Source organism: Glossina fuscipes, unplaced genomic scaffold, assembly GCF_014805625.2.
Source record: "Glossina fuscipes isolate IAEA_lab_2018 unplaced genomic scaffold, Yale_Gfus_2 2, whole genome shotgun sequence".
In the NCBI taxonomy this organism is placed as follows: domain Eukaryota; kingdom Metazoa; phylum Arthropoda; class Insecta; order Diptera; family Glossinidae; genus Glossina; species Glossina fuscipes.
In genome coordinates, this window is record NW_023998416.1 from 20,366,888 (window position 1) to 20,390,922 (window position 24,035).

Here is a 24,035-nt window from a genome sequence, read left to right on the forward strand (position 1 = left end):
TTTTTTTTTTTTTTTTTTTTTTTTTTACACAATTCTACAATATCGATATGCCCATTAGTGTATGTAGTAAGCGTGCGTTTGACTTTTTTGATTTTGATTTGAAGCGCCGTTACACTAAATAATTTTAAAAACTAATAAAATCTAATCAGGTTAAAATGCATACATTTCTTGCATGCATTCCATTTATCTTGACTTTTGGAACTAATGCTAGACTTTATGTGTGTTTTCTTTATTACCTAATACCTCTCTTTATTTTAATAAAGAAATAAACAACTTGTAATTGCATATTATTAAATTTTACGTGGCATGTACAAAGAGAAAGGTAATTATCGTAATAATATTGAAAGTAATTCGTTCTTTTTACAAGAAAAGTGTTTTTCTCGCATGTTATTAAAATTTGCATGCATTTAAAGAAGAGAGAACAAAAAATTTTATATCGCTTAATTGTAGAGAGTGAGAGAGAATGTTCTAAAAAGGACTTGCAGTGCTCAATATCGCGAATATAAATACATATATATGTGCAAACATATATACGTACAGCGATACATACACCACACATAGGCATATATATATATTAAATTAAATCAGAATTATTTCGATGTTGGTTAATTAGAGCACCGTCATTGAATATAATGAAATCGAATGAATACACAGCGCAATGTCTAAAGAGAAAAGTCTTTGTTATTTTTAAAAAATGAAGCATTTAGAAAAAAACAGATGAATCCCTTAACATCTGGCACGAATGAAGTGAACGCAAGTTGTAGGCCTGCAAAGAAAAACAGAAGCTTCGAACTTGTGTTGTGTAATAAGCTTTAAGGCGGTAGTTGCTAATGATCAGTTGGCACTGTTTAACAGCCAAGAATACTAATGAAACTGAGGTTTATGAGTTTATGAAAAACCGGTTCTTGAAAGCATTATGCCAAGTAGAGACGTGCCGCTTTGTAAGATAAATTGCGTAAATCGGAATGTAGTAATCTTACTATAACGTGGACGTATAGAACATAAAAAATATGCCAAAACAAAAAAATTGCATTCAGCTCATAGGAGACTATCGATATCGATCTCATGAGATAACCGAGTTTTATCCATTTTAAATGTATACGTTGCTTTTGTAGTCCTGCGATATCATGAATCAACTTTCTCAATACTTAGCTTTCTTGGAACTTTTTGTCATAAAAGAGTTTATTTTCCACGGGAAGACTTGTATGACGTCGAAAGTAACCCAAATTCCGTAAGACTAATTTGTTTGCAAATTACGTTGACCATGAAATATTAAGATGCTGGTCTTTTTAGTACATGAAGTCTCTCTCTTTCTTAGGAATGGTCATATGGGAGGAGATTTAAAAAATTTCTTTGTGCCGAAATGCTGTCTCTAAACGGTTTTAGCTCAGAAATTTTAAAAATTACATTTTTTTTCATATAATGACTTTTTCGAGATTGGGCATGATATGGGGCTAGGTCGAAGAACTAATCCGATGCAATCCATTTCTACCTGGACCAAATCAAGTCAGTTTATCAAATTTCGTCAAAATATCTCAAAATTTATGACCTGGAGGTTGAACACAAGACACGCACCAGGTGGATTGACAGACGAATAAGATAGGCTTAGATCACTTCAGAAAATAATTCGAAATAGATCTGCGTGATAAAAGATGGTTAAGTCTTTTTGAGTGTTACACACATCTACTCAAAATTAATTTACTTTGAAGAAGAAGTGGTGCAGCGAATGCACTTAATATTACCATAAAATTAGCTCTTTGAATATTTTCAAGTTGCTGAGTAAAAACTTTGTGCAAAAGAATAAGCATTTTACACGCCTGATACTTTTAGCAACTGATCATGGAATGCTTTCTCGAAAATTGGACAAAAAGATTGGGCTCTCTCATAAAAAATGAAGAAGGAGTTTCATAAGTTTCTTAAAAAATAAAAACGGTATGTAAATAACGTTTGCCATTATTTTCAATGCAACTTTTAGTAATTATTGTGTTTCCTGCGATTACTAAATTTTTTAATGCAAATCTACATTTATAATTATGGTATAGTCTAAAAAATATCAAAACCTATTAAGTCGCACAGTGGTGCGTTTGCAAGGTGATAATGCAAGGGTAGTTAAACAACGACATGAGATATTGGTTACGGGCAATGAAAGCCGATTCATAATCACATGAGTTAACAGTGAAAAGTTTAATGATCAAAAATACAACAAAATAGGAAAATTTTGTAAAGGATTGATTACGAGCGATGAAAAGCGGAAAATAGTATGTGACAAGCTGCTCGGAGTGAAAGTACGCAAGGCAAGGATATGTATTTGGCGGGATTGGGAAAGAGCCGTGAATGTTGAGCTGCTCTAATACAGCCAAATGATCTATTTCATTTCCTGTTGTCATCGAATAATGAATTTAAGGAGGGATTAAGGTAAAGCTTCCAGAATTGATCATTACGAAAGTTTTGATCGTCCATCACGACAATGTCTACCAAACAATTTTTTAATGCTTCGGAAAAAACTTGAGAAAAATTGTGAATTGATGGAATTTTTAATGCAGCCTGGGGCTTGCTTCCTCCGACCAGTCCGTTTCACCCCCTATAGAGCTTTCTTAAGCTGGCCTTGAAAGGGGTCTGCGAAAGTCACACAGTTCTGCTTTTCGCCCAGGAAGTTATATAACGGTAGCACAAATGGTTTCACCACTCAAACTATCAGAGTCTACCGATCAAAACTGCACGTAATGGGTAAAGAACAAAAACAATATGCTTGAATTTTAATAAGAAACAACATTTTTTTTTTTATTTTAATCATCGATCCCACATATTCCCCGCCCGATCATCTCTGTTTAAAAATGCGAACTGAAATGAGCACTCAACTCAGCGGCTACAACATGAACCAGCTGATCACCGGCAAGGACGGATAGAGCATTGCTTTATAGAGCGTCCAAGTACATTGATACTTTTCGACTTTATGACAGAAGCACTCACGTCAAAGTCGTTCAGGTTATAGTTCGTATTATATTGCCTGAATAAAATACATAGTTTATTCTGTACCGAGTAAGTATTCGAATATGCCTTGACACTCACTGTGGAAAATATGCTACGAAATTTTGCCTTTAATTAACGTTTAATGGATTGAATCGATTCGCATTTAGCGAGTCAGAAAGTATGTTGTTGTCTTTAAAAAAGAAAAACAACGCAAAGCATTAGATGAAAGTTAATTTTTAATTGATTTTCAGATATTTCCTAAGATTTACATTTTAAATATTTCAAGAATATCGCTCTTTTATAAAAATTAGCTTTTATCTCTTAAAGGCTTCTCTGAACTCCGCGAAACGAAAAAAAGCAAAAAAAAATAAATAAAAAATTAAACCAAAAAAAAAAAAGTTCAAAGTATTTTCATGCTAAACATGACTAATATTTTCAGTTTAAGTTTAATCATAAGGTAAGATTTTTATTCACAGTTTTTTAGCTTTGCTTCTATTTTAGGTCTTTTCAAGCTATTTTGCATTACTGTTATGGCCAGAAAAGCAAGAAATCAACTGAAGAGACAACAACAATAACAACACATCATTTTCAGTTACAAGGTCAGCAAGTCAACGTATGAAATGCACAAAACGAAACAATAAAGGAATAAAATAATAACAATTCACACATTTAAAACAAAAGAAAAAAAAAAAAAAAAAAAAAAAAGACAAAAAAACAGAAACGAAATAAGACGCAATTAATGTTTAGTTTAGGTCGACAATTTTAACGCCTATCTTGGCGTTGACAGATGGCTTCGATTAATTTTCCTTACAATAACTGCAAAATGTAAATGAAATTAATGCAACAACAATGAAACGAACATATAAAGGGTATGCAAATCCAAAAGTAGACAGAAGATAAAGTCATCCGCCGTCTAAGTAGCCAAGCAGCGAGTCACTGGGCACCAAGTCAGGGTTCGCAGGGTTAAATGCCAGGACGATAGAGTTTACTTTGAACGCAACCATATATATATACATATATATATATATATGTAGCGAGGGCAAGCGAGTCGGCAAAGGCATGACTAGGCACGCAATTCATTAGACTGCGGCCACCGCCTTTCTATCTCTCTCTTTCCTCACTTCTTTGTATAGGAAACGACATACTTTGATTGATTGGTCATATTACGAAGAGGAAAAAAAATTTCGTGTGAGTCGGGAGCAGAAATAGCTATAATAAATGCTTAAATGCATTGACTTTAATAGATGAAATAATGAGTGTATTTTGAATAGCAGAACTTTCATCTCCCACTTTTCGGAAGATTACCCAATGTAGAGAAGTTTGAATTTTTTTTTTTGTTGTTTTTTTTTTTTGAAATTGAGATTAGAATTGAATTTAATCGACTTGAATTGCATTAATTTGCATTGAATTCAATTGAATTGAATTGCAATCATATTTGCATAAATAATTTTCATTTGCTTTTCGCGTTTGAGATAATTATTAAGTTTATGCCTTTACGAACATTCGTTTCTTATTAATAGAATTTACAAGATTTTTATTTTTGGCTTCAATACAAAACGGCCGGAGGGTTAGTGTCAGAGGCTAATCTCCCAAGCATATAAACAAGATAAAGTCTTTAAGCAAATACCTTGTGGTCAATACATATGGACTGATAAAATTAGCATATCTCGTTCTTTGGATAGCAAATGTATAGGACTGTTCAACCAACAACCAACAAACCTGTTCAACCAAACACAAGTACAAGTTATGACAATTGAAAAGAATCAACACCAACCAACAGTTGTTAAATTGTTAACGGTTTTGAAAATATTTATTTAAAAAAAGAATTTCATGGGTATTTCTTATACGTTACACGAACTGATTATAAATTAGTAAAATTATATGTTAAAAAACTTGAAATTCTTTTTTTTTGCGAATAATATCGTAAAAGATTTACACGCATTGCTTGTTAATGGAACGACATTCGATTGTTGTTAAACTTTGACTTTTATAAATATTGCAGTAAAGCTTTTATTTAAACTTCAAAAGAAAAAAAAAAAAAAAAAACAACCAAGAGGAAACTGCATTTAGTGCTCCAAAGTGAATTTTACATATCAACGAACTTAATAAACGCAAAGTTTCTTTTGTTACTAACCTACCTACCTACCTAGCTACAGTTAGTTGTAATAAACTTCACATATAGGTTCACTTTGCACCGTTGAAATTTTGTAACAAAACTCCTTCCTATGAAGCATAAATGGAGAGCGGTGCTCGTTGTCTGGAGTTAATTGCACCAACTTGAGGATTTTATTAAAGATTATTGAAGGTGCGAGCCTTTGATTCACACTCGTACGCCTGGCAGATATTTATCTGGTTGTCGAGACAGATTTTTGAACAAAACATATTGATGAGAATGTCCCGATAGGGGAATTGTATATCCACATATTCCTTTCTCGATTTAGTGCAAAATGGTCAGCCTTCTTACAAAGGTATATTAAATTTGTGGAGTTGTATGCAACATCCACAACGACTAGAGATAGACCGGTCTTTTCTTACATCGATCGATTCAGAAAGCAATTCCAAGCTTATCTGTCTGTCTCGTTTCCTTGGGTTTAACCTACAGATCGCAATCTTTGAAATGTTTTGATGAAACTTGGTACACCGATACGTTTTGGCTCTAGAACGACCTCTATTGAAATATTTAGTTTGCGCGAATATGTACAATATCCAAAAGGACTAGAGATAGACCCATCTTTTCTTATATCGATAAGTTCAGAAACTAATTCTAAGCTTATACTTCTGTCTTGTTTTCTTGTGTTTAAACTACAGACCGCAATCTTGTCAATATTTTGATGAAACTTGGTACATCGATACGTTTTGGCTCTAGGACGACCTCTATTGATATATTAACTTTGCGCGAATGTTTGCAAAACCGAGAAGGACTTGAGATAGAGCTATCTTTCATTATATCGATCGATTCGGAGTAACTTTCTGAATCGATTTCAGTTTATCGGTCCGTCTGTCCACTCATCTTGTTTTCTTCAACCTAAAGGTCACAATTTCGGAGATATTTGAAAAAAATTTTTTACATGCTTTAGACACGCTTTGGCTCAAGGCTGAACGCTATTGAAAAAGGTTCGCATTCGATCACATTGGCCCACTTCCCATATTCTTATCTTATTTGAAAACTCATTACGCGTTTAAGTGTTAAGCGAAATGATGTAGGGTATTTAATGGTGAGCGATATGTCTCATTATAGTTATTTTACTTCTTTTATTTTACAAATTGAAGTCGACATCGTCGTTAGCACAGGAGAGGCACAAACATAAAAACAATGTTCATAATGTTAACATTTTGTGAAGCTTAAAAAATATGATTTTTGTTTGTTACAAATCGAATAACAAATTTAATTTACCATCGTTGTTCGTTGATAGCCATTAAAAAAGAATTATAAACGTTTACATGCATGCAATACGAACTACAAGAGTTGTAAGTTTGTCTTTAGCAAACCAGAACTTAAATGTTAAAACATCTTGATGTATGCCCCCCTCTAGCTCTACTTGCTTTTTGTTATGGCTCTCCTCACCTTCTTTACGTTCGTCTCTTATATAAGGTTTGATGACATTTTCAAAAAAACGGTTCACCGAACCGGATGGTGATTAATATACATATATATATATATGTTGGTTGAACTGGTCGTAAAGTTGTTGTTGGGTGTTTGTGTGTTGGTGTGTTTCATTTTCATATTAAGATATTAAGTATTGAACCATAACAAACAACAATATTATAGTTGCTACAGCTGCTGCATGCAATTTGCCTGAATTATGAGTATGGGGCAACATCACTTAATACATTTTTTTTTTTTCTTTTTTTCTACGAACAATGACCGAAAAACATCCAAAAAAGAAAAAACCGAAACTTGAGCGTAATAAAAAAAATAAAAAATGCATTAAAATTGTATGATTAAAAGATTAATTTATCACTAGATGTATGCATGTACATGTATATCTCCTCACATACTTAAATATGCAGTCAGCTGCATGCATTGATATATCAATGCAATGAGGAGAACAAGATATCTAACGTTTTGGTTTCTAAGTTCACTTTCACTTTTTTTTTTTTTGTAAAAAGAAGCAAAAAAAGAAAAGAAAAAAACAAAGTAAATAAATAAATTTGCACACAAGAATCAATTTACAGATAAATCTATGCAAGTAGTAACTGAAGCCGTCGCATTACGGAGCGGCAAACGGGTATAAATTCAAATGGAATCATTTTTCTATACATTAGAAATACAAGAGTTGCTTGCTTGTTGCTACTTTTATACTTTGTTTTTTTTTTTTTTTTATTGTAACGACGACTATTGTATATGCAAACACACGCACATTTAAGAAGAAAAATAATAGTAACAACAACACCAACAGCAAGCAGGGGATTTCAAAAATCAGGAAACTCTACACTCTTTAATTGCATGCATGCATATTCATGTATAAAATGTATGTTCGTATGTAAAACGTGTAACAAATAACAATTAATTTATATTTATGATGAATTTGTTTAAATATAATACCAACATTTTTAATTTTCCATAATTATAGCAATTAAAAAAAATATTTATAACATTTTAAGTCTAATTAAATTTTTTTTTTTTCATTTTCATTTTCTTTGTTTTTCACTTTTATTCATTTATTTTTTTCATTTTTTTGTGATGGGCAAGAGCGTTCATTCATAGAGATGAACGCTATTAAAAAAACATAAATGTATTTATTCACTAGATGTTAATTAGAGCAAAATATTTCGTTTCTTCTTTAATTGTTTTACTTAAAATATTAAACATTAATAGCGTAAAAGAAGCTGTTTAGGTAAACTAACACAAGACACGAAGCCGAATAGTAATCAATCTATCTTAATACGATCAATTTATTTCCGTTCAACATACAATCTACACTATATGTGCGGTACACGTTGCTCTTCGTGCAATGTTTTTCTAACGACTGATCAATACCACATGGCTCAAATCTCACTTACTTACTAATATTAATGTGCCCTGCATATATATATGGTATCGCGTAACTATCAGATATATTAACTTGAAACGAGAGAGCGTTTACGTTCGCTTTGCAATTTTAGTGAGAAGAAAGAGAATACGCATTAAACACACACACACAAATACCTACACATTTATTAAGTTCGCTTAGAGGTAAACCAGATACAAACGGTGCATGCATGAAAGCATTGATAAAAGAAACATTAGTTTTCAGGTAAAGTTGAGTAATTTGAACGCATGCGCGATCGCTGATGTGAATTCACTTTATTTCAAGTTCTAATCTTCTGGTTTCAATTTCTTTTTCTGTCGATTTCTATAACTGCCAGTGCGTTAACGTAGTAATATAAAAGATAAGATATAAGATCTACAAGATCGGGTTATACGACATAAGACTGTTCGTATGAGTATGCGTAGAAGATAAGAATCGCGACTATCAAGTCACTGTTGCGGTAGAGTTTATTTCGGTTGAAGCTATGGCGAGAGCACACTTTTCCACACTTTTCTCCTGAAAGACTGACTATATTTTGTGTTTGGAACATTTGGCCAGACTGACAGTAGGTGAATCTGATTTTCATCGCAAAAGTGATGTTCTCAACCAATTCTCAGATGGAAATATAAGTGATGTGTTCAAATGGCATTTATCATACACAATGTTGATATCGTCGATAACTGGGGAAAAAAAAGGACTGAGCGCCAACCTCCTGAGTCTGAACGTATAAGGATATACAATTAACATAAATTGCTCCTCCTCTTGAGTTTAAGTTCGTATCGTTGAATCGTGAACTTATATTTACAATGCTCGATCAAGTTCGCCATCCGCAAATATTCTGCTTATATACTCTTTTACAAACAACTTCCCAACACCTAACTTTATGGCGACATTTTTGTGTTCATCCTTTTTTTCGCCAAATGCTCTGCTAATTCTTGCTAATATTTTCGACGTTTACCAACTGCAAGAGGCAGGTGTTTTTTTTTTTTTTTTTTTTGTGTATGTTTTTAGTTTTCCCTTTCTTTGGAATGGTTTGGTTTCTTAGAAAATCGACTAATTTCTATGAAAGCTCAAGTCATCAAACACGACAGTTCCATCACAATATGAAAGGTTTTGCTGTAGCTGGCCAATATCTTCCATATTAATCATTACCGCTTACAAAGCAAGTAAACAAATTATAAATGTGTGTAGATCCGCTTTTTATTATATCGAGCGATTCAGAATCACTTTCTCAATCCATTAAAGGTTGTCTGTCCACCTGTCCGTTTTGTTTCGTGTACAGACGTGGTTTGACTCAAGGATGAACGCTATTGAAAATGATTTGGATCGGACTACTTTCTCGACCATTTTCCATAGAACGCTTTATTTTGGAAAGTCGCCATATGAATAACCGCGTTAAGCAAAGTGATGTAGACTATTTAATGGTGGACCGTGCTCCTCTGTAGTGCTTTTACTTGTCATCCTCGCCTTAACGAAACGAGTTTGCGGAAAGCAGCTTCAGAATTTCATTATTTTTGCCGGTAGTCGATATTGGAAATGGAAAAAATGTTGCTATGTTCATACCCAAGAATTTCCTAATTCTACTCTCTAAACAACAGATGAGTTTATTTATCATAATGTAATCTGCGTTTGGAATTCTCTTAAAACTTTATTACAAGAATGGGTGTGACCCTCTTACAAATTGGCTAACATTACAATAATTTAATTCATGATACTTAGAAGCTCTTGAGAACCGAATCCAAACTAAGGTTAATATCAAGACTATAACCAACAATTACTTCCCTTATTTTCTGTACCCAATTTACAGGTGAACATGACATGAAAAATTTGTTAAAAGTAATATAGAAAATTGATTTTAACCATACACTCAAGTATAAATTTAAAAAAAATTGAAAAAAAACGTTATCATTAATAATAACTGTTAATTGCTACTTGTATTAATTGCTAAGGGGTGTATTAGATAGCGAAATAAAAAATAAAAGGTTTACCTTAAATTTATCTTATTTAAAAAAAGGTAAAAACAAAGAATCGGCTACAACTAGGAACGAGGATAAATTGTCTTCAAAGTCGAGATGAGCTATAGATTTTAAGTTCTTCAATAGAGTCTGAACATTAATCAAACCACATGTATATGAATTTTTATCTAACTTACGTGAGCCGATGCGGCTCTTGGCTTGTGTAGTATTATGTCACTTTAATCGGATCGTAATATCAGTTGCGTCTGTTTAGGAAATCAATTTAGCCAGACAGTAATAAAAAAGTAAGAAGGTTATATTCGACGTTGGCCGAATCTCGCATACCCATCACTACGTTTTTCTCATTCTACTCCCCAAGTTCTCTTATTTGATACCCATAACGCTGGCAGATAATATATCTTCATTTAAGGAGTGTATATACTTTTAAACCTTCGGTGTGTAAAATAATTTTCAACATTCGGTCTTGTTTGACTTATGATAAGTCGATATCGTCATTTTTGCGACCAGGACACAACACGCACGGGTAGGCATGGATAAATCAACACAGCATTGCACACTGATCAAGAATATATATATATATATATATATATACTTTATAGGGTCTCTGAAGCATCCTTTTGGATGTTACATATATTAGGGAAAAGAACAAAATGGGTGTACCCCTCATGTTGCAGTGGCGGGCACCACAAAGAGTAAAAACTAAAAATTTCTTATGCATCGATTCTAATAAATCGATACAACACTTGCAACTTGGTAAATAGACATGAACCCTAATCCGTAAACTCGTTATTATAATGTATTTTATCACGATGTGCTTCACAATCTCACAGTTTGACTGTGATAGAATTCGTTGTAAAAAGAGAGAATTTAATTCCGTCGTCATGACTAGTTCCAAATTTACAAACACAATTTTTTTTAGTGTTAATTGATAAAGTGAATTAAAAAAAAAGTTTGGATATCCAATACGAAATAACCAAAAAATTTGAATTCAAAATTCAAACACCTTTGCCAAAGTCAAACACCAATAAGAAAAAGCTACCTTTTTCAAATAAGAATCCTCATCAGCCACATGTTTATTTACAAGAAAAGAGACAATACACTGCACTGACTACGATTAACAGATGTTTCGGTCATCGATTACGTGTGCCTCAATTATATAGAAAAGTGACAGACTGGCACGAAATGAGTTCTTAGAACGACGAGTCATTAGAAAGACATTTGTTGTTACTGCAAGGCAGTGTTCAGTTTTGGTATCAGCTCAAGACGAGATTTTAATTGCTGTCGCAGCCATTTCACCCATACAAATGAAGATGGAACCAAAAATTAGTTTGTTTTCGGACGAAAAGAAGCAAGGTACACAATAAGCAACACATTCTTTATAAATAATAATAGCGGCCAGATGACCTTTGGACTGATTCTGAATAAAATTGCCTTGAAATAAGGAAAAGCATTATGGCAGGCGGTGATCCACTATTAAACACCCTATATCATCCTATAGGCATTCATAAAGCTATATTTCGAAATAAAGCGTTATATCGGAAGTGGTCGAAAAAGTGTTTCGATGCGAACCTTTTTCAACAGCGTTGGTCCTTGAGCCAAAACACGTCAATGTGACGAACTTCATCAAAATACCGTAAAAATTGCGATGAATGCAAGAATACAAGACGGGCAGACGGACTGACGAGCTTTCTGATTTGATCGACGTAAAGATAGGTAGGTCGGTCTATCTCAAATCATTCAGGGTGTTGCATACATCCGCACAAACGTTTTCTTTTTCGCTTCAGAGCAATTGCTATAGTTAAATTATTTTTGTGAGATACAATGACGAGATATTAATCTAAAAGACCATAGGATTTTTAATTTGCCATTTAACTTGGGTATCCATTTTCATACCAAGTGCAAAGGTTAAGATTTTATATAATGTGAAAATTTTCCTGTGCTGTTAATATATTTCCCCTGTTCTTTAGACCAAGAAGAGTTTCTATCTTTGTTCGGGTAAATTTTCTTCACATCTCTGTGATTGTGATACAATTGTGTTTTTCCCCATTATTTGTTGTAATTAATTTTTTCATTTTTCCTTTATTGACTTGGAAATTCACAATTTCCAATCATTTATTTATTTATTTATCTTTTTGTTTAAATAACGATTCAATTAAATATAAAATCGTAAGCGATTAATGCCGAAAACCCTGCAGTCGCCTATGAACAGTAAATTTCATTACAGTATTGCTATTATTTATATTAAATAAATATTAAAGCATACTTTATGGCTCAGCATGAAAATTAGAGTAACTGTAGAAGTTTAAGCAAACTTTTTTATAACGGTTATAAAAGTTATAAAAGCTTTGCTTAGTCTGCAAAAAAAAAAAGAAGAAAATTGTGTATGACTTTCTTTATATAAAATTTTTGAGCTTCTGTTTATGAGTTGCTTTGTAACCAAAATGTTGTTTCTGTTTTTTACCTCTTTTTTTTTCATTTCAACAAAATATGAATTTTAGTCAATTTCTATGCCCTACACCACTTGCAATACAGATATGTTACGTTTACGCAGAGGCACCAAACAACACGGGATAAACCTATTTTTCATTATATCAATCGATTCCAAAACTGATCTGTCCGTCTGTCTGTCTTTCTGGCGTCTTTTGATGGATTTTGTTAGCGTCACATTTATAAAGTGTACTTTTAGAGATATTTTGATATAAAACGAACCCTATTAAAGAGCAAACAAAGTATATGATAAATTTGAGCCATATTAGCTCATTCTTTCTAGTTCCTTGCATGGAGATTCCCATGAAGAGTTAACTTTTGATCTAATAACAATGCCTAGTATTTCCTCTAGTTTGAGTTCTTGAAGAAAAAGCAAAAAAGAAGCCATTAGATATAAGTTTGTTGAGAAAAAAGTTAACTATATCAAGTTTTGAGCACATTGGTTCACATTTTGAACTTCACCACATATATGAGTTTTTGAAATTCGTACGACTGAACTCGCTACATAATTTTATAAATTTTTAATTTTTCAACATAGTAGGCAGGGTAAGGTATAATAAGGCATTTTTTCAAGTTTTCTCTTAAATAAACAAACGCGAGAAAATTAATTTATATATTACAAGCATTTATATAACTTGATTTCTTGCGAGGATGGAAAATTCCAATCGCTGTTTCGAACATTTCCACATATCTAATCATTATAATATTTCCCACAACCCTTGATGAGTTACGATGGCAATGCATTGAGGTAAAGTCAAATTTTTTGTATATTCCCTATGGCGGGCGCTATAATATGGCGAATTTTTCTTTTTCTTAATAGCTTTCCTTCAAATGGGTATCAAACAAAAGGACTTGGGGAGAAAAATGAACTGAACAAAACTGACTGGGCATTTAGAAAAAATGAAATTTCTTACATATTGGAATGTTAAGCGCCTCAAGGTTTTATGTGCATTCACATAAAAGTCAATGTGGAATGAAAATTTTTCACCTTTTAGTTCACTTATATAAGAACTTATTTAAAAAAGAAAATTTTTTTACATTATTAATTTTTCAATTTATCTGTTACCTGATACCCTACGCTACTTGTAGACATATGAAACACTCAAAAGTACTTAAGATTGACCGGTCGATTCAATCAAAGCGTGCAAAGACAAACGCCATCGAAAATAGTTCGGATTAGACCTATTTTTCGCTCAGTTCCCGTACAACGCTTTAGTTTGAGAAGTTGTTATATGAAACGCGAAAGGGAGTTATTTAACGCTGGGCTATGGCCCACAATAGTATTTGCACTCTTTTTTTTTCTAATTTGCAAACTTATGGTTGATGAGAAGGAAATAAATTTTTTGCAATTTAAAACTGAATACAAAAGTAAAATAACTCTACTACAGTGAGCGACCGCATAAAAAATCACGTACTCAAGGGATTTTATTTAGGCAACCCGCTACCATAGTTAATTTAGCCAGAGATATAAAGGCTAAGAAGGCTGTCGTTGAATTGTTTTAAAAATTTTGTTTAATTTCAATAATGTAAGCATTTCTGTTATTCACTCGCTATAAGAAAATTCTACAGACTTTACCTAAGCTTAATATTAAGAAGACAGATAAGATCCTCTGGCGACGCTTTATAGTTTAATAATACGCAAATTATATAACATTTCTGAAACTTACCTTCCATAACATAAACAATACTGCCGACATCGCCTTCTTTAATGATGAGACTTTTAGCGGCATATTTCACCGGATACATGCAGTCAACGATCTCTTGAATCTGAGCGATGTCAAGATTTTTCATAAAATCATTGTCCAAAATAGCGGATTTGATGAGATCGCGTGATCTATGAGAAAAGGCAGAAAGAAGAAGAGAAAAATTTTAATGTTAAATAAAGAAAGCAAAAAATTATTGTAAAAAGTTTTGTTTTAAGTTTTACTTTGAGGATTTGAGAGTTCGTAAAAGTCGAACTTCTGCTTCTTGCAAATTGATTAAGGGTTCTGCACTACAACCTTGACGCTTAATTCGCCTATGTTTATAAGTTAATTGACTTTGATGTTGTTGCCAAAATACTTGCGTTAACGGCTTTACTATCTGACGAAATTTGTCGATTTCATTCTGCAATTCTATTACTAAGGCATCTTTCGCTTCGCACTCTTGCTGCAATCGAGCTATACTCTGAGAAAAGAAACGATTACGTTCTTGACATTCAATCAAAGTGTCTTCTGTATCTTTCAAAGCATTTTTAAGATAAACGGCAAGCTCTTCAAGATACCGATGCTTATCCTCAATCGAACAATCGTTCTCGAGGCAAATTTTGAAACATTTCTCTGTTTGATTGTCTTGCATTATTCTTTATCGATCTCGAGTCTGACTGCGTACAAGTTAATTTCACGATTGTGTTTTATGTTGCAAACAATTCAATTGCTTTCATTAATCTTTGTGATATTAGTTCGTTTAATTGATCGTTATCGATGGTGAGATTCTTTTATGAATTTATGTTACCCGCGATAATAAGATGATGAAAAATAAGTCTTTCAGACTTACAAATAGTTTTCCAAAGCGCTATATATATATATATTTTTTAGTCTTTCCGATAAAAATTAAGTTGTTATTATTGATTTTATTTTGATTGATTTTTTATTAATACAAGATACGTTCGAAATATTTATCATGCCTGGCCATAAGTGTTTTACATATTAACAGATATAGTTTAGGCTATTGCACCCATATCTCACTACCATTCAATTCTTAATACATGTATATATACAAATATATATATATATATGTATATATATATATATACATATATGTACATTTGAATGTGCATATGCGTGTCAATTGCGAGGGCAATGCCATTGTTATGAAAGACATGTGCTTTTCAATGCATGAATGTATGTATGTCGTGTATAGAGTAAATGCATACTTGTTGCATTTACACATTGAATGGATTGTTATTCCTTTCGTTTATTCATTCAATTAATAGCAATCAAGAAAAAACAAACGCAAATTGTGTGTAAAGAAAAAATTGAGAAAACGAAACGTAAATAAACTTTAACTTTAAATCAGTGTAGATATAAGCTGGCTCGAAGCAAAATGCAACGATTTCAAGCACGAAAAGTGTCAATTGCTGCTGTCCCTTAAAGCGATATCAAATTGTGATTTTGATAGTTTTTGCAATTTCTTCGATACGAAACTTGAATTACCGCCCAGAGACACTAAACGAAACTAAACTAATCATTCAGTCATTCACTCTCGTTTACTAGAGATCGTTTACATATTCGAAACAAAAAGGAAAAAAAAAAAAAAAACTTAAAATTTCAATGTCATCATCGCACAGTTGTCACCGTTGAGGCCATCAGCACGCTTATACAAGTTTACCATAATAGTCGCTTATTACCGTAATTGCTTGAAATGCTTTATTTAAATGCTTATTACCAACCCGAGTCTTTGTATATAAATTTTCATCAAGAAACTACAAATTTAAGTTTTACTTATTTGCTAAAAAAAAAAAAGTATTTTTTTTATTTCAATATTCATTAATTATTGCCGCGTTATGCATACAAGCCTTGAATTTCAGGCCACATTCAAGTAAAATATTCCATAAACACTGCTTTTTCATGAGCGAATAACTAAATGAATTTATGAATCCCGCGATATTATACACTGTGTACTTAAGCCGCTAGCGTATGTAACGAACTGTTCAGCACTTTGCTATGGAATGGTAAAGCATTCGTCATAGCTACTATTGGCACTAATTTATTGGCTGAGAACATGAGAAGAAATGTAGAGCTTTATTCGCTACTATAACACGCCTATATAAATGAAAGATTAGTTCCTTGCTTCAGTTGGCTAGATTAAGAAATAGATAGGCTGCGCTTGGTACACTCTTAATACGGAAAGAGAGTACACATCGGCTATGCGCCACTCGTGTATACAATTCGTCAAACACAGAATAAGATTCGCTTAAAACCTAAGCACCATTGCCCTCTCTGAGTCTTATTGGCCATTCTACTGGCAGGATTAGATTCATCTAAAGGCTAACTTTCTTTGCTCACACAATAGCTTGTGACCCGTTATGCAACGTCCATCATTATGACCCATTGTGATATATCCATCGCCTGACAGGAGTAGAATCATCCTAAAGCCTAACTTCGGCTGTCCACTCAGTAACTTGTTAGCCATACTGCAACGTTCATCATCCGACAGAGCTGAATTCATCTAAAGCCTAATTTCGCCTGACCACCTAGTATATCGTTACCCATTCTGCAACAGCCATTAGCCGTTGCTCCTTTTTTCGTCGAAAACTCCTCTAACAAAATTTATTCTTATTAACTTGCTTTGATGCAGCGCCTACTACGACTTTTTGCATACGTAACTCATCGGTCACATTTTCACAATGGCTTAGTTAAGTTTCATCAAGTGACAACCCAAAGGCTCAAATAATAATTTTTAAAATAATGAACAACATTTTTACTTATTTAGCAAACTTTCAAAACTACATAAACGGTATTCGACCAAAATGTCCATAACTCACACGACTGTACGTTGTAGGGAGCATTGTTATCGCATCCTAAACGTAGGGTTTAAGTTAGATTAAGCGTACTAAGTACGCAAAGATTAGGTTAAGGTTAGTTGTGTGAGACAGAGTTATTACCGGGCTGACCAGGGAGCAAGAAAGGATGCTGCACAGGAATAGTTGCGACTAATGCTTGTTCTTGGGAGGAATTTCTGTCTCGCCGGGGAACGTATTTTCAGTGAACTGATAGATTTATTGAGGAATTTTTGGAAAAAACAGCAAACAAATTGAAAAGTGCTCTCAATACATTAATGATTATCGAAACTAAAATCTTATTAACATACTTTCTTGTAATTACAAAATTTAATTACCATTGTTGATATGACTTTACTGTAACTTTTGCATGAACTATGGTTTTAGCTTCGTATTTACAATTTTTCGTTTGCTATATTCTCAGATTATCTACAAAACGTGCGATATAATAATAATAATAAATCATTGAAAAACTTTCCATTTAGAAAGAAAAAAAACAACCAATGGTCGAGTGGAAAAAATTAGGCGTAAGTATTAATAAATTCACTTTGTTGTCTTTTATGATTTAATTTTTTTGCTATTTAAACATTTCTCCATTCCTGTATAATTTATGCCCGCAATTAATTGCGGGCTGGCGCAACGCTATGCTTTTAGAAAGAGGATTTAGCAATGGAAAGACTAATCTTTCTGTATAAACGTTTACAAAATTATTGCAGCGTGGTTTATAAAATATTATGTCTTGTCGAAAATGTCGCCATATGTTATGGGAGAAAAATTTATTTAAAACTGTCTGAGATAATTAATTTTACTCTATAATAAAAAAAGATGTCAACTCATTCTTTACGAACAATCTTTAAGTAAAAGAAGATCATAATTTTCGACATCATTTATGGGACGCATTTTAAAAAAGAAAGCTTTTGCCATTTTTGCTTTGAAAATTTTGAATCTTGATTTTTGTTTTTTTGAAAAGCTTATCCCTTATACCCCACACTGGATAATCATACTTTGACAAATGTACGGTGTGCCGATATTGTCATGTGCTGGCGCTATACTGCTATATATAGTTTAATATAATAAGTTTACAGATGCCTAACCGTGTCAACACTAACTTTATCAACTTAGTTTCTGGTGCGCGTGAAACATGACAGACCATAAATAATTGAAAAAAAAAAAAAACATGCGTACATATTTACATGTATGCATACATTTACATTATGTATATACATTATGTAAATGCATGTACAATTGATCTAGTCCCATGTGACTCCTGGCTATTCTGTAAATTCAAAGCCAAGAAAGAAGAAGAGAACGCGAGATAATGTTTTAGCTTGATTGAAGAGACACAAGCTGAATCGCAGACAACTTTCAGATCCATTCCGGAAATTGACTATAACAATTGTTTCGCTGATTGAAAAGACGTTGGCAAAAGTGTGTAGTGTCTGAGGGGTATTATTTTGAAGGCGACGAAATACGTTTGGAATAATAAGTCGATTTAAAGACAATACATTTACATTGGCCTTAGTTTGTGATATATATAGGATGGCCCAAAATTTACGCTAGATATTAATATGTGCGGTAAAATATTGGCAATCCCAAAGAAACTAAGAGTTTGACAGCTGACAGTGTAGAGTTGGCAAAAATAGAGGATTGGACGGGAGAGCAATGCGTCTTCATTGTTGAACAATATTTGAAAATTAATGAAAGCTTGGCGGCTATAGTTCGCAAGCTGCATATAAAATTTTTTTTATGAGACTATTTAAAGATAAAAGTCTAAGCTCACAACCACCCATGGACTAAAGGTGGACATTCAACGCTGTATCAACAAAATTCAACAACGAAATGGTCATGGATGGTCGATGAAAGATTACCGTCCGCCATGACCACCATTTGCCCCACATGTTATTCTGCAGATAATCCTATCCTATGTACATTATGATTCAATAAAAAAATTATAAAAAAAAGGCCTTTTCTAATAGTTTTGGTGTACATTATGTACAAATAATAATCGCGACTTGCAAAAGGGGACTGTGTGATTACGATGGAATTGTACTACCAACTGTTTATTTTAAGTTTATTTACTAATTATTATTGCATATACAACATATTCAACATGAAGATTGTAAGCAAAAGATGAAATTCTTTAGAAAATTGAAAAAGATCGGACTATGGAATTAGAGATTAGGTAAAATTGCAAGAGATTTCATCCATTTATGTAGTTTCCGATTTGATTTTCCAGTAGTCTTCCTACTAGTGTAGACAAAGGTGCAAAGGATTCCTTCTAACAACTCAACGGTTGTGAGTTCAAATCTTAATAGAGGTAGAGGTAGACTTTAGTCTTGGCATATATAGGGGAGTACGGTCCACCATTAAATGCCTTATATTACTCTAAAATTATATTGCTGTAATAAACTTTCAAAATAAAGCGTCATATGGGGAGTAAGCGAAATAGTGATCCCTTGCAAATCATATTTAACAGCGTTCGTGCTTGAGCCGAAAGCACGTCAGTGTATCAATTTTTTTGTGTCTGCAGGGTGAACACAAGAAAACAAAATGGACGGATGGACAGATCAGCTTACGTGTTGGTGTAATAAACGTTGCGTCTACCTTAGCGGCAAGTAATGGGTGTGTGGCCCAACTGTACGACTGTATTGACTGATTACTAAGTTATGAGCACAGTAAACTCAAGCGCACTTGAAATTTTAAACCCACGCGATTCTTGACTACTTAGCCACTCATGTTACCCTGATTTTTTTGTACTGAACTCACAATTATAATTCCAACACTTTGTCCAAAAGATAGCCCGGCTCTCAAACTTTTCGTAGACGTTCTCTTTTTTACGTTTCAATTCGAAAAATAGCTAAAGTTTGCTTACCAAATTACCAAATAAAATATAAATTGATATAAATATGAGGAAGTTAATGCGTTTCTTTTTATTATTATTATTATTATTATTATTGTTATTTTTTTTGTACAATTATTATGGAATGCTGTCGTATTGTATAAACTTATGATATGAAACATGTATGACATATAACGCAAAGGCAACGATATTCGGCGCACAGTGATCTATATGCTCCATTTTATGTCTTTTAACAAAAGCCAATGATAGGTCGAATGTTATTTCTTGCATCCTTAATAAATTTGTATTGAGTTAAGTTAGGAAACCATTTACTTATAACCACTGACATTTGTCTCTAACTATTTACAAGTGATATGACGAAATTAGTATAACTGACGTTTAGTTTACGACCATAATGAGTTTTATATCTCCATTCGAATATCACAAATGTTTCTTGTCACTTATTATAGCTTGATGCAACATATGTAATTACACAGAATTAACACCATTTTACACACCATTTTATTTTACAATTCGATTGCGAATTAAACATTTAATTCGATTTGATTTTATGTGCGTTTTATCGCCTAACAACTCAGCTAAATATTGAGCTATAATTATTTTATGTTTTTATGATTCATACCAAATATCGATTCTGACACTTTATATTAGACCTAAATTTTATGCATATTTATGAGAAATCGCAATAAAGTAAGAGTGAGAGAAAACGGTTGAGTTAGACAGTGAGAAAGATAATTGCATGCAATATGGACAACTGACTTTTAAACGATCGTATATCATTGTTTTTTATTTTATCGTACATATTAGTTTAATTTTGTTTTTATTTACAATATTTTTAACTGAGAGCATCGTAAAAATGTCAAACTAAGTAACAAAGTTGTGTATACACGCAATGGCCCGAATCTTGGATACCCAGCAATTGCAAAATATATAAGAAACAACGGGGCCTAATAGGGGGGAATTTTTTAAACGGCCTTTATATACTATGAACACTGATATCTATGACAAGTTATTGGTAATAACTTTTAGAGATTTCAAGTCGTTGAACGTTGCTCGGTCTTTGAGCAATGAGCAGCAGTGTTTGCTGGTAGATTATGCTTATTTACAGCTTTAATCTGTGAAGCTTAATTGAAAACAAATGCACCATTGACTCATTAGGCTGCGGCCATCTTCTTATCTCCTCTTCTTCCCTTATTTCTTTCCGGCCATCATTCTGTTACACCGTCAAACCAATTAAATCTTACCTTCCATTCGTCTCTTTCGAGCAATAAGCCGAGGAACAAGAGGAGGCTGAAAATCTATACTGAAAGTTGCATAAAAACAAGAACGTGACCACAAAAGAATGCATGATAAGTTGAAAGGACACACACGGAATGCATATTTTGATGTTACAGCTGGAAAGACAACGTTACACCACTTGCAATTTCCGTTAGTGGGCGCAGCAATAATATTCGATGGCTCCGATAGCAAACAAGCACACATACAATTTATACGTTGAAAATGTAAGTGTAACAACAAATCAACAATCTATGAAAGAATGTTATTAGGATTGAACTGACCGTAATCGTGATGGTGAGTGTGCTTTATTGACTTTAGTTGAAACTCTTGGAATATGAAACCACCAACAAACAGTTGGGAGTATAAATTTATGTTCACATGACATTACGGTGCGTATATGTGTCTAATAGCATGGTAACACACCCAAAAATTTTGTTGAAAATTGTTTTGATCTTTGCATTGGCCAAAATTGGCAATCAACCCAATAATAAATGACAAGGCAAAAATTAAAAAAACAAAATTATAAAAATTATTCCCTGTCAGAAATGGAACAACACTGAGAGAGCGCCTATATGTATATACTGTAACTGTCGCGAGTGGTTTTATCATTTTAACAGCCAACACTGACAACTTGCACACTTGTGACTAATTAAAACAAAATAAAATGTTAAAAACATACATTTGACGCATGCGTACACGCACATTCAAAAGGCACATTTTCTTTTTCTTTTTGTTTTTTTTTTTTTTATCTAATTTATAATCGCGTGTATTGTTTTTAAAAAAAGATTTTAAAACATGCTGCACATGCATTTGATATATGCACAACATATGCACAATCTATGCATATCTATCCACTTACAAAATACATATACATATATATATATATATATATATATATATCAATGTATGTAAAGACTTGTATACATTAAGAAATGAATAACCGATATTTTTATTGTTTATGCAAGATATTCGCAACGTTTTCTGAATAGAGCACCTGTGGCCGAGTGGCGCTACCGAATTGCTTATGGATACATTTTAATCCAACCAATAACAACAATAACACCCATATAGAAAAATAGATAAGCCTCCTTTATATCTCAATAAAAAAACACAAAACATGTACAAAACTGAGATGAAAATATTTAATAAAATATTTTCCGGTTGTCTAAAGTCAAATTGAGTAGCGGATAAACTAGCTCTGCGGTATGTCTGCTATGGGTGCGAGTGCATTTTGTTGATCTGGAGGCATATGCGGAACTTTTCAACTTACTATGGGTATGTGTGCGTTTGTGTATTTGTGCATGCGTATATATATATATATATATATGTTAAACATACAAGCTATATATGTTCATAGTAATGTACATTCATTTACTTAACTGTACAAATACGCTTTGTTGTGCAATATTAGACAAAACAATTAATTAAAGTTTAGCAAAAACAACAGCAACGAAATGTACATATATACATTTTATATAAAACAAAATGTCTGAAAAATATGTTGCATGCATCATATGATATATAAGTTTTTCAAACAGTAACATGTTATGACAATACTGCGGCGAGTTATTCTTAGTCGCATGAGAAAATCGTACGTGCAAAATAATGTTTGTTTTAAATAATGCCTTTTGTATTCAAATTAAGATAACAAAGAAACCGATAATGTTATTTTATACTGACATGTATTTGCAAATAACGATAGAGTAAATAAAAAAAAAATGTTTTTAGCGTTTGTCAAAACAATTTTTCAAAAAAAATGTTTTAACGTGTTTTTCAAAGGAATTTTTTTGCAAAGCAGAGAACAAGAAGCCTTTGAGTACAGCTTGTGTTAAATAAGTTTTGCATTTCGAAACGTTTTTCGAAAAAGTTTTGAAAACATTTGATTTGAATTTTTAAAGGACAGCCATTACTCATTTGTTGCAGCATCTTCAGCGTATGTTCTCATTAATAATATTTTTCTCGCATAAAGCATATATCACTGATGGTGATAGTGATACAATATGAAATATATCACACAAGTTATTGCACATTATCTCGAGTTTTCGCAAACATAAGGTGTGACATTTGAGGAATTTAAAGATAGTTAAAATCAACCAGATTATAAATTTTTATACGCGCAACGAACGACTGGTTGTCCTCCTTGGTTTGTAACATCCGATAAACCCCCATCATAAAGTATTATGTTATTTTTGATACGAGCGGAGTTCTTGTATTTATCTACTCATCTCATCACCCACTCCACTGCTTGTCCCACTATCTCTTTATGTCTTTTGCTACAATCGAAAGTTGAAACTTGAAATTTGTATTTAAATACCAAGAATTTAACTTCAAAATCGCAGTGATAAGGGGGGCATTGCATTCTGTTCGTTTCGTACCTAATCAACTTTGAGTAGAATTATAAAGAATGTTACAAAAAAGAGGAGTCAAAAATATTTTTTCTTCTCTCTTCTGTATTTCGAATGCATTAACCGACTCTTTGTTGTTAATGGAAAGATATTGTAAGGGTTTAAAGCTTTGTGTGAAAGAAAATTGGCTTACCACCCATGTGGTATGTGTGTAGTGCTAATGCCATAGAAAGCCGGCAAAAAAAAGGAAATGGACTGGAACGGAAATTTATATCGAAGTGTTTCCAGAACTTCTTTTTCCAAGTGCAACTCATATCGGAAGATCCATGCAGCTAATTGTGTAACGCACAATTTCCAATTCTCACCGGACGCATTACTAAATCGACCGGAACCATTTCTAGAGCGAAAAATCGTCTATGTTTTTTCGAGGATGCCTCACTTTCTAATCTATTGCGGGCTTGCATGTGTACACATCACAAATAAATGGTTTTAATAGTTGAAGGAAGCAAATCTCTGCTTCCTATCTCTATATTTGCAACTGCAGCATTTTCACATAAAGAGGGATAA

General features: G+C 32.9%; 1 protein-coding gene across 3 annotated transcripts in view; it reads right to left on the bottom strand.

Moving 5' to 3' along the window:
• Window positions 1–24,035, bottom strand: part of LOC119633463 (cGMP-dependent protein kinase, isozyme 2 forms cD4/T1/T3A/T3B) — a 96,727-nt gene that overhangs the window by 11,648 nt on the left and 61,044 nt on the right. For 2 of the 3 annotated variants that reach the window (XM_038027026.1, XM_038027027.1), the window contains exon 3: window positions 14,113–14,279. In XM_038027026.1, coding sequence (XP_037882954.1) covers window positions 14,113–14,279 — 167 coding nt within the window. Of the gene's footprint in view, window positions 1–7,520; window positions 7,561–14,112; window positions 14,280–24,035 lie in introns of those variants that run through there. The other variant, XM_038027028.1, reaches the window with a different exon arrangement.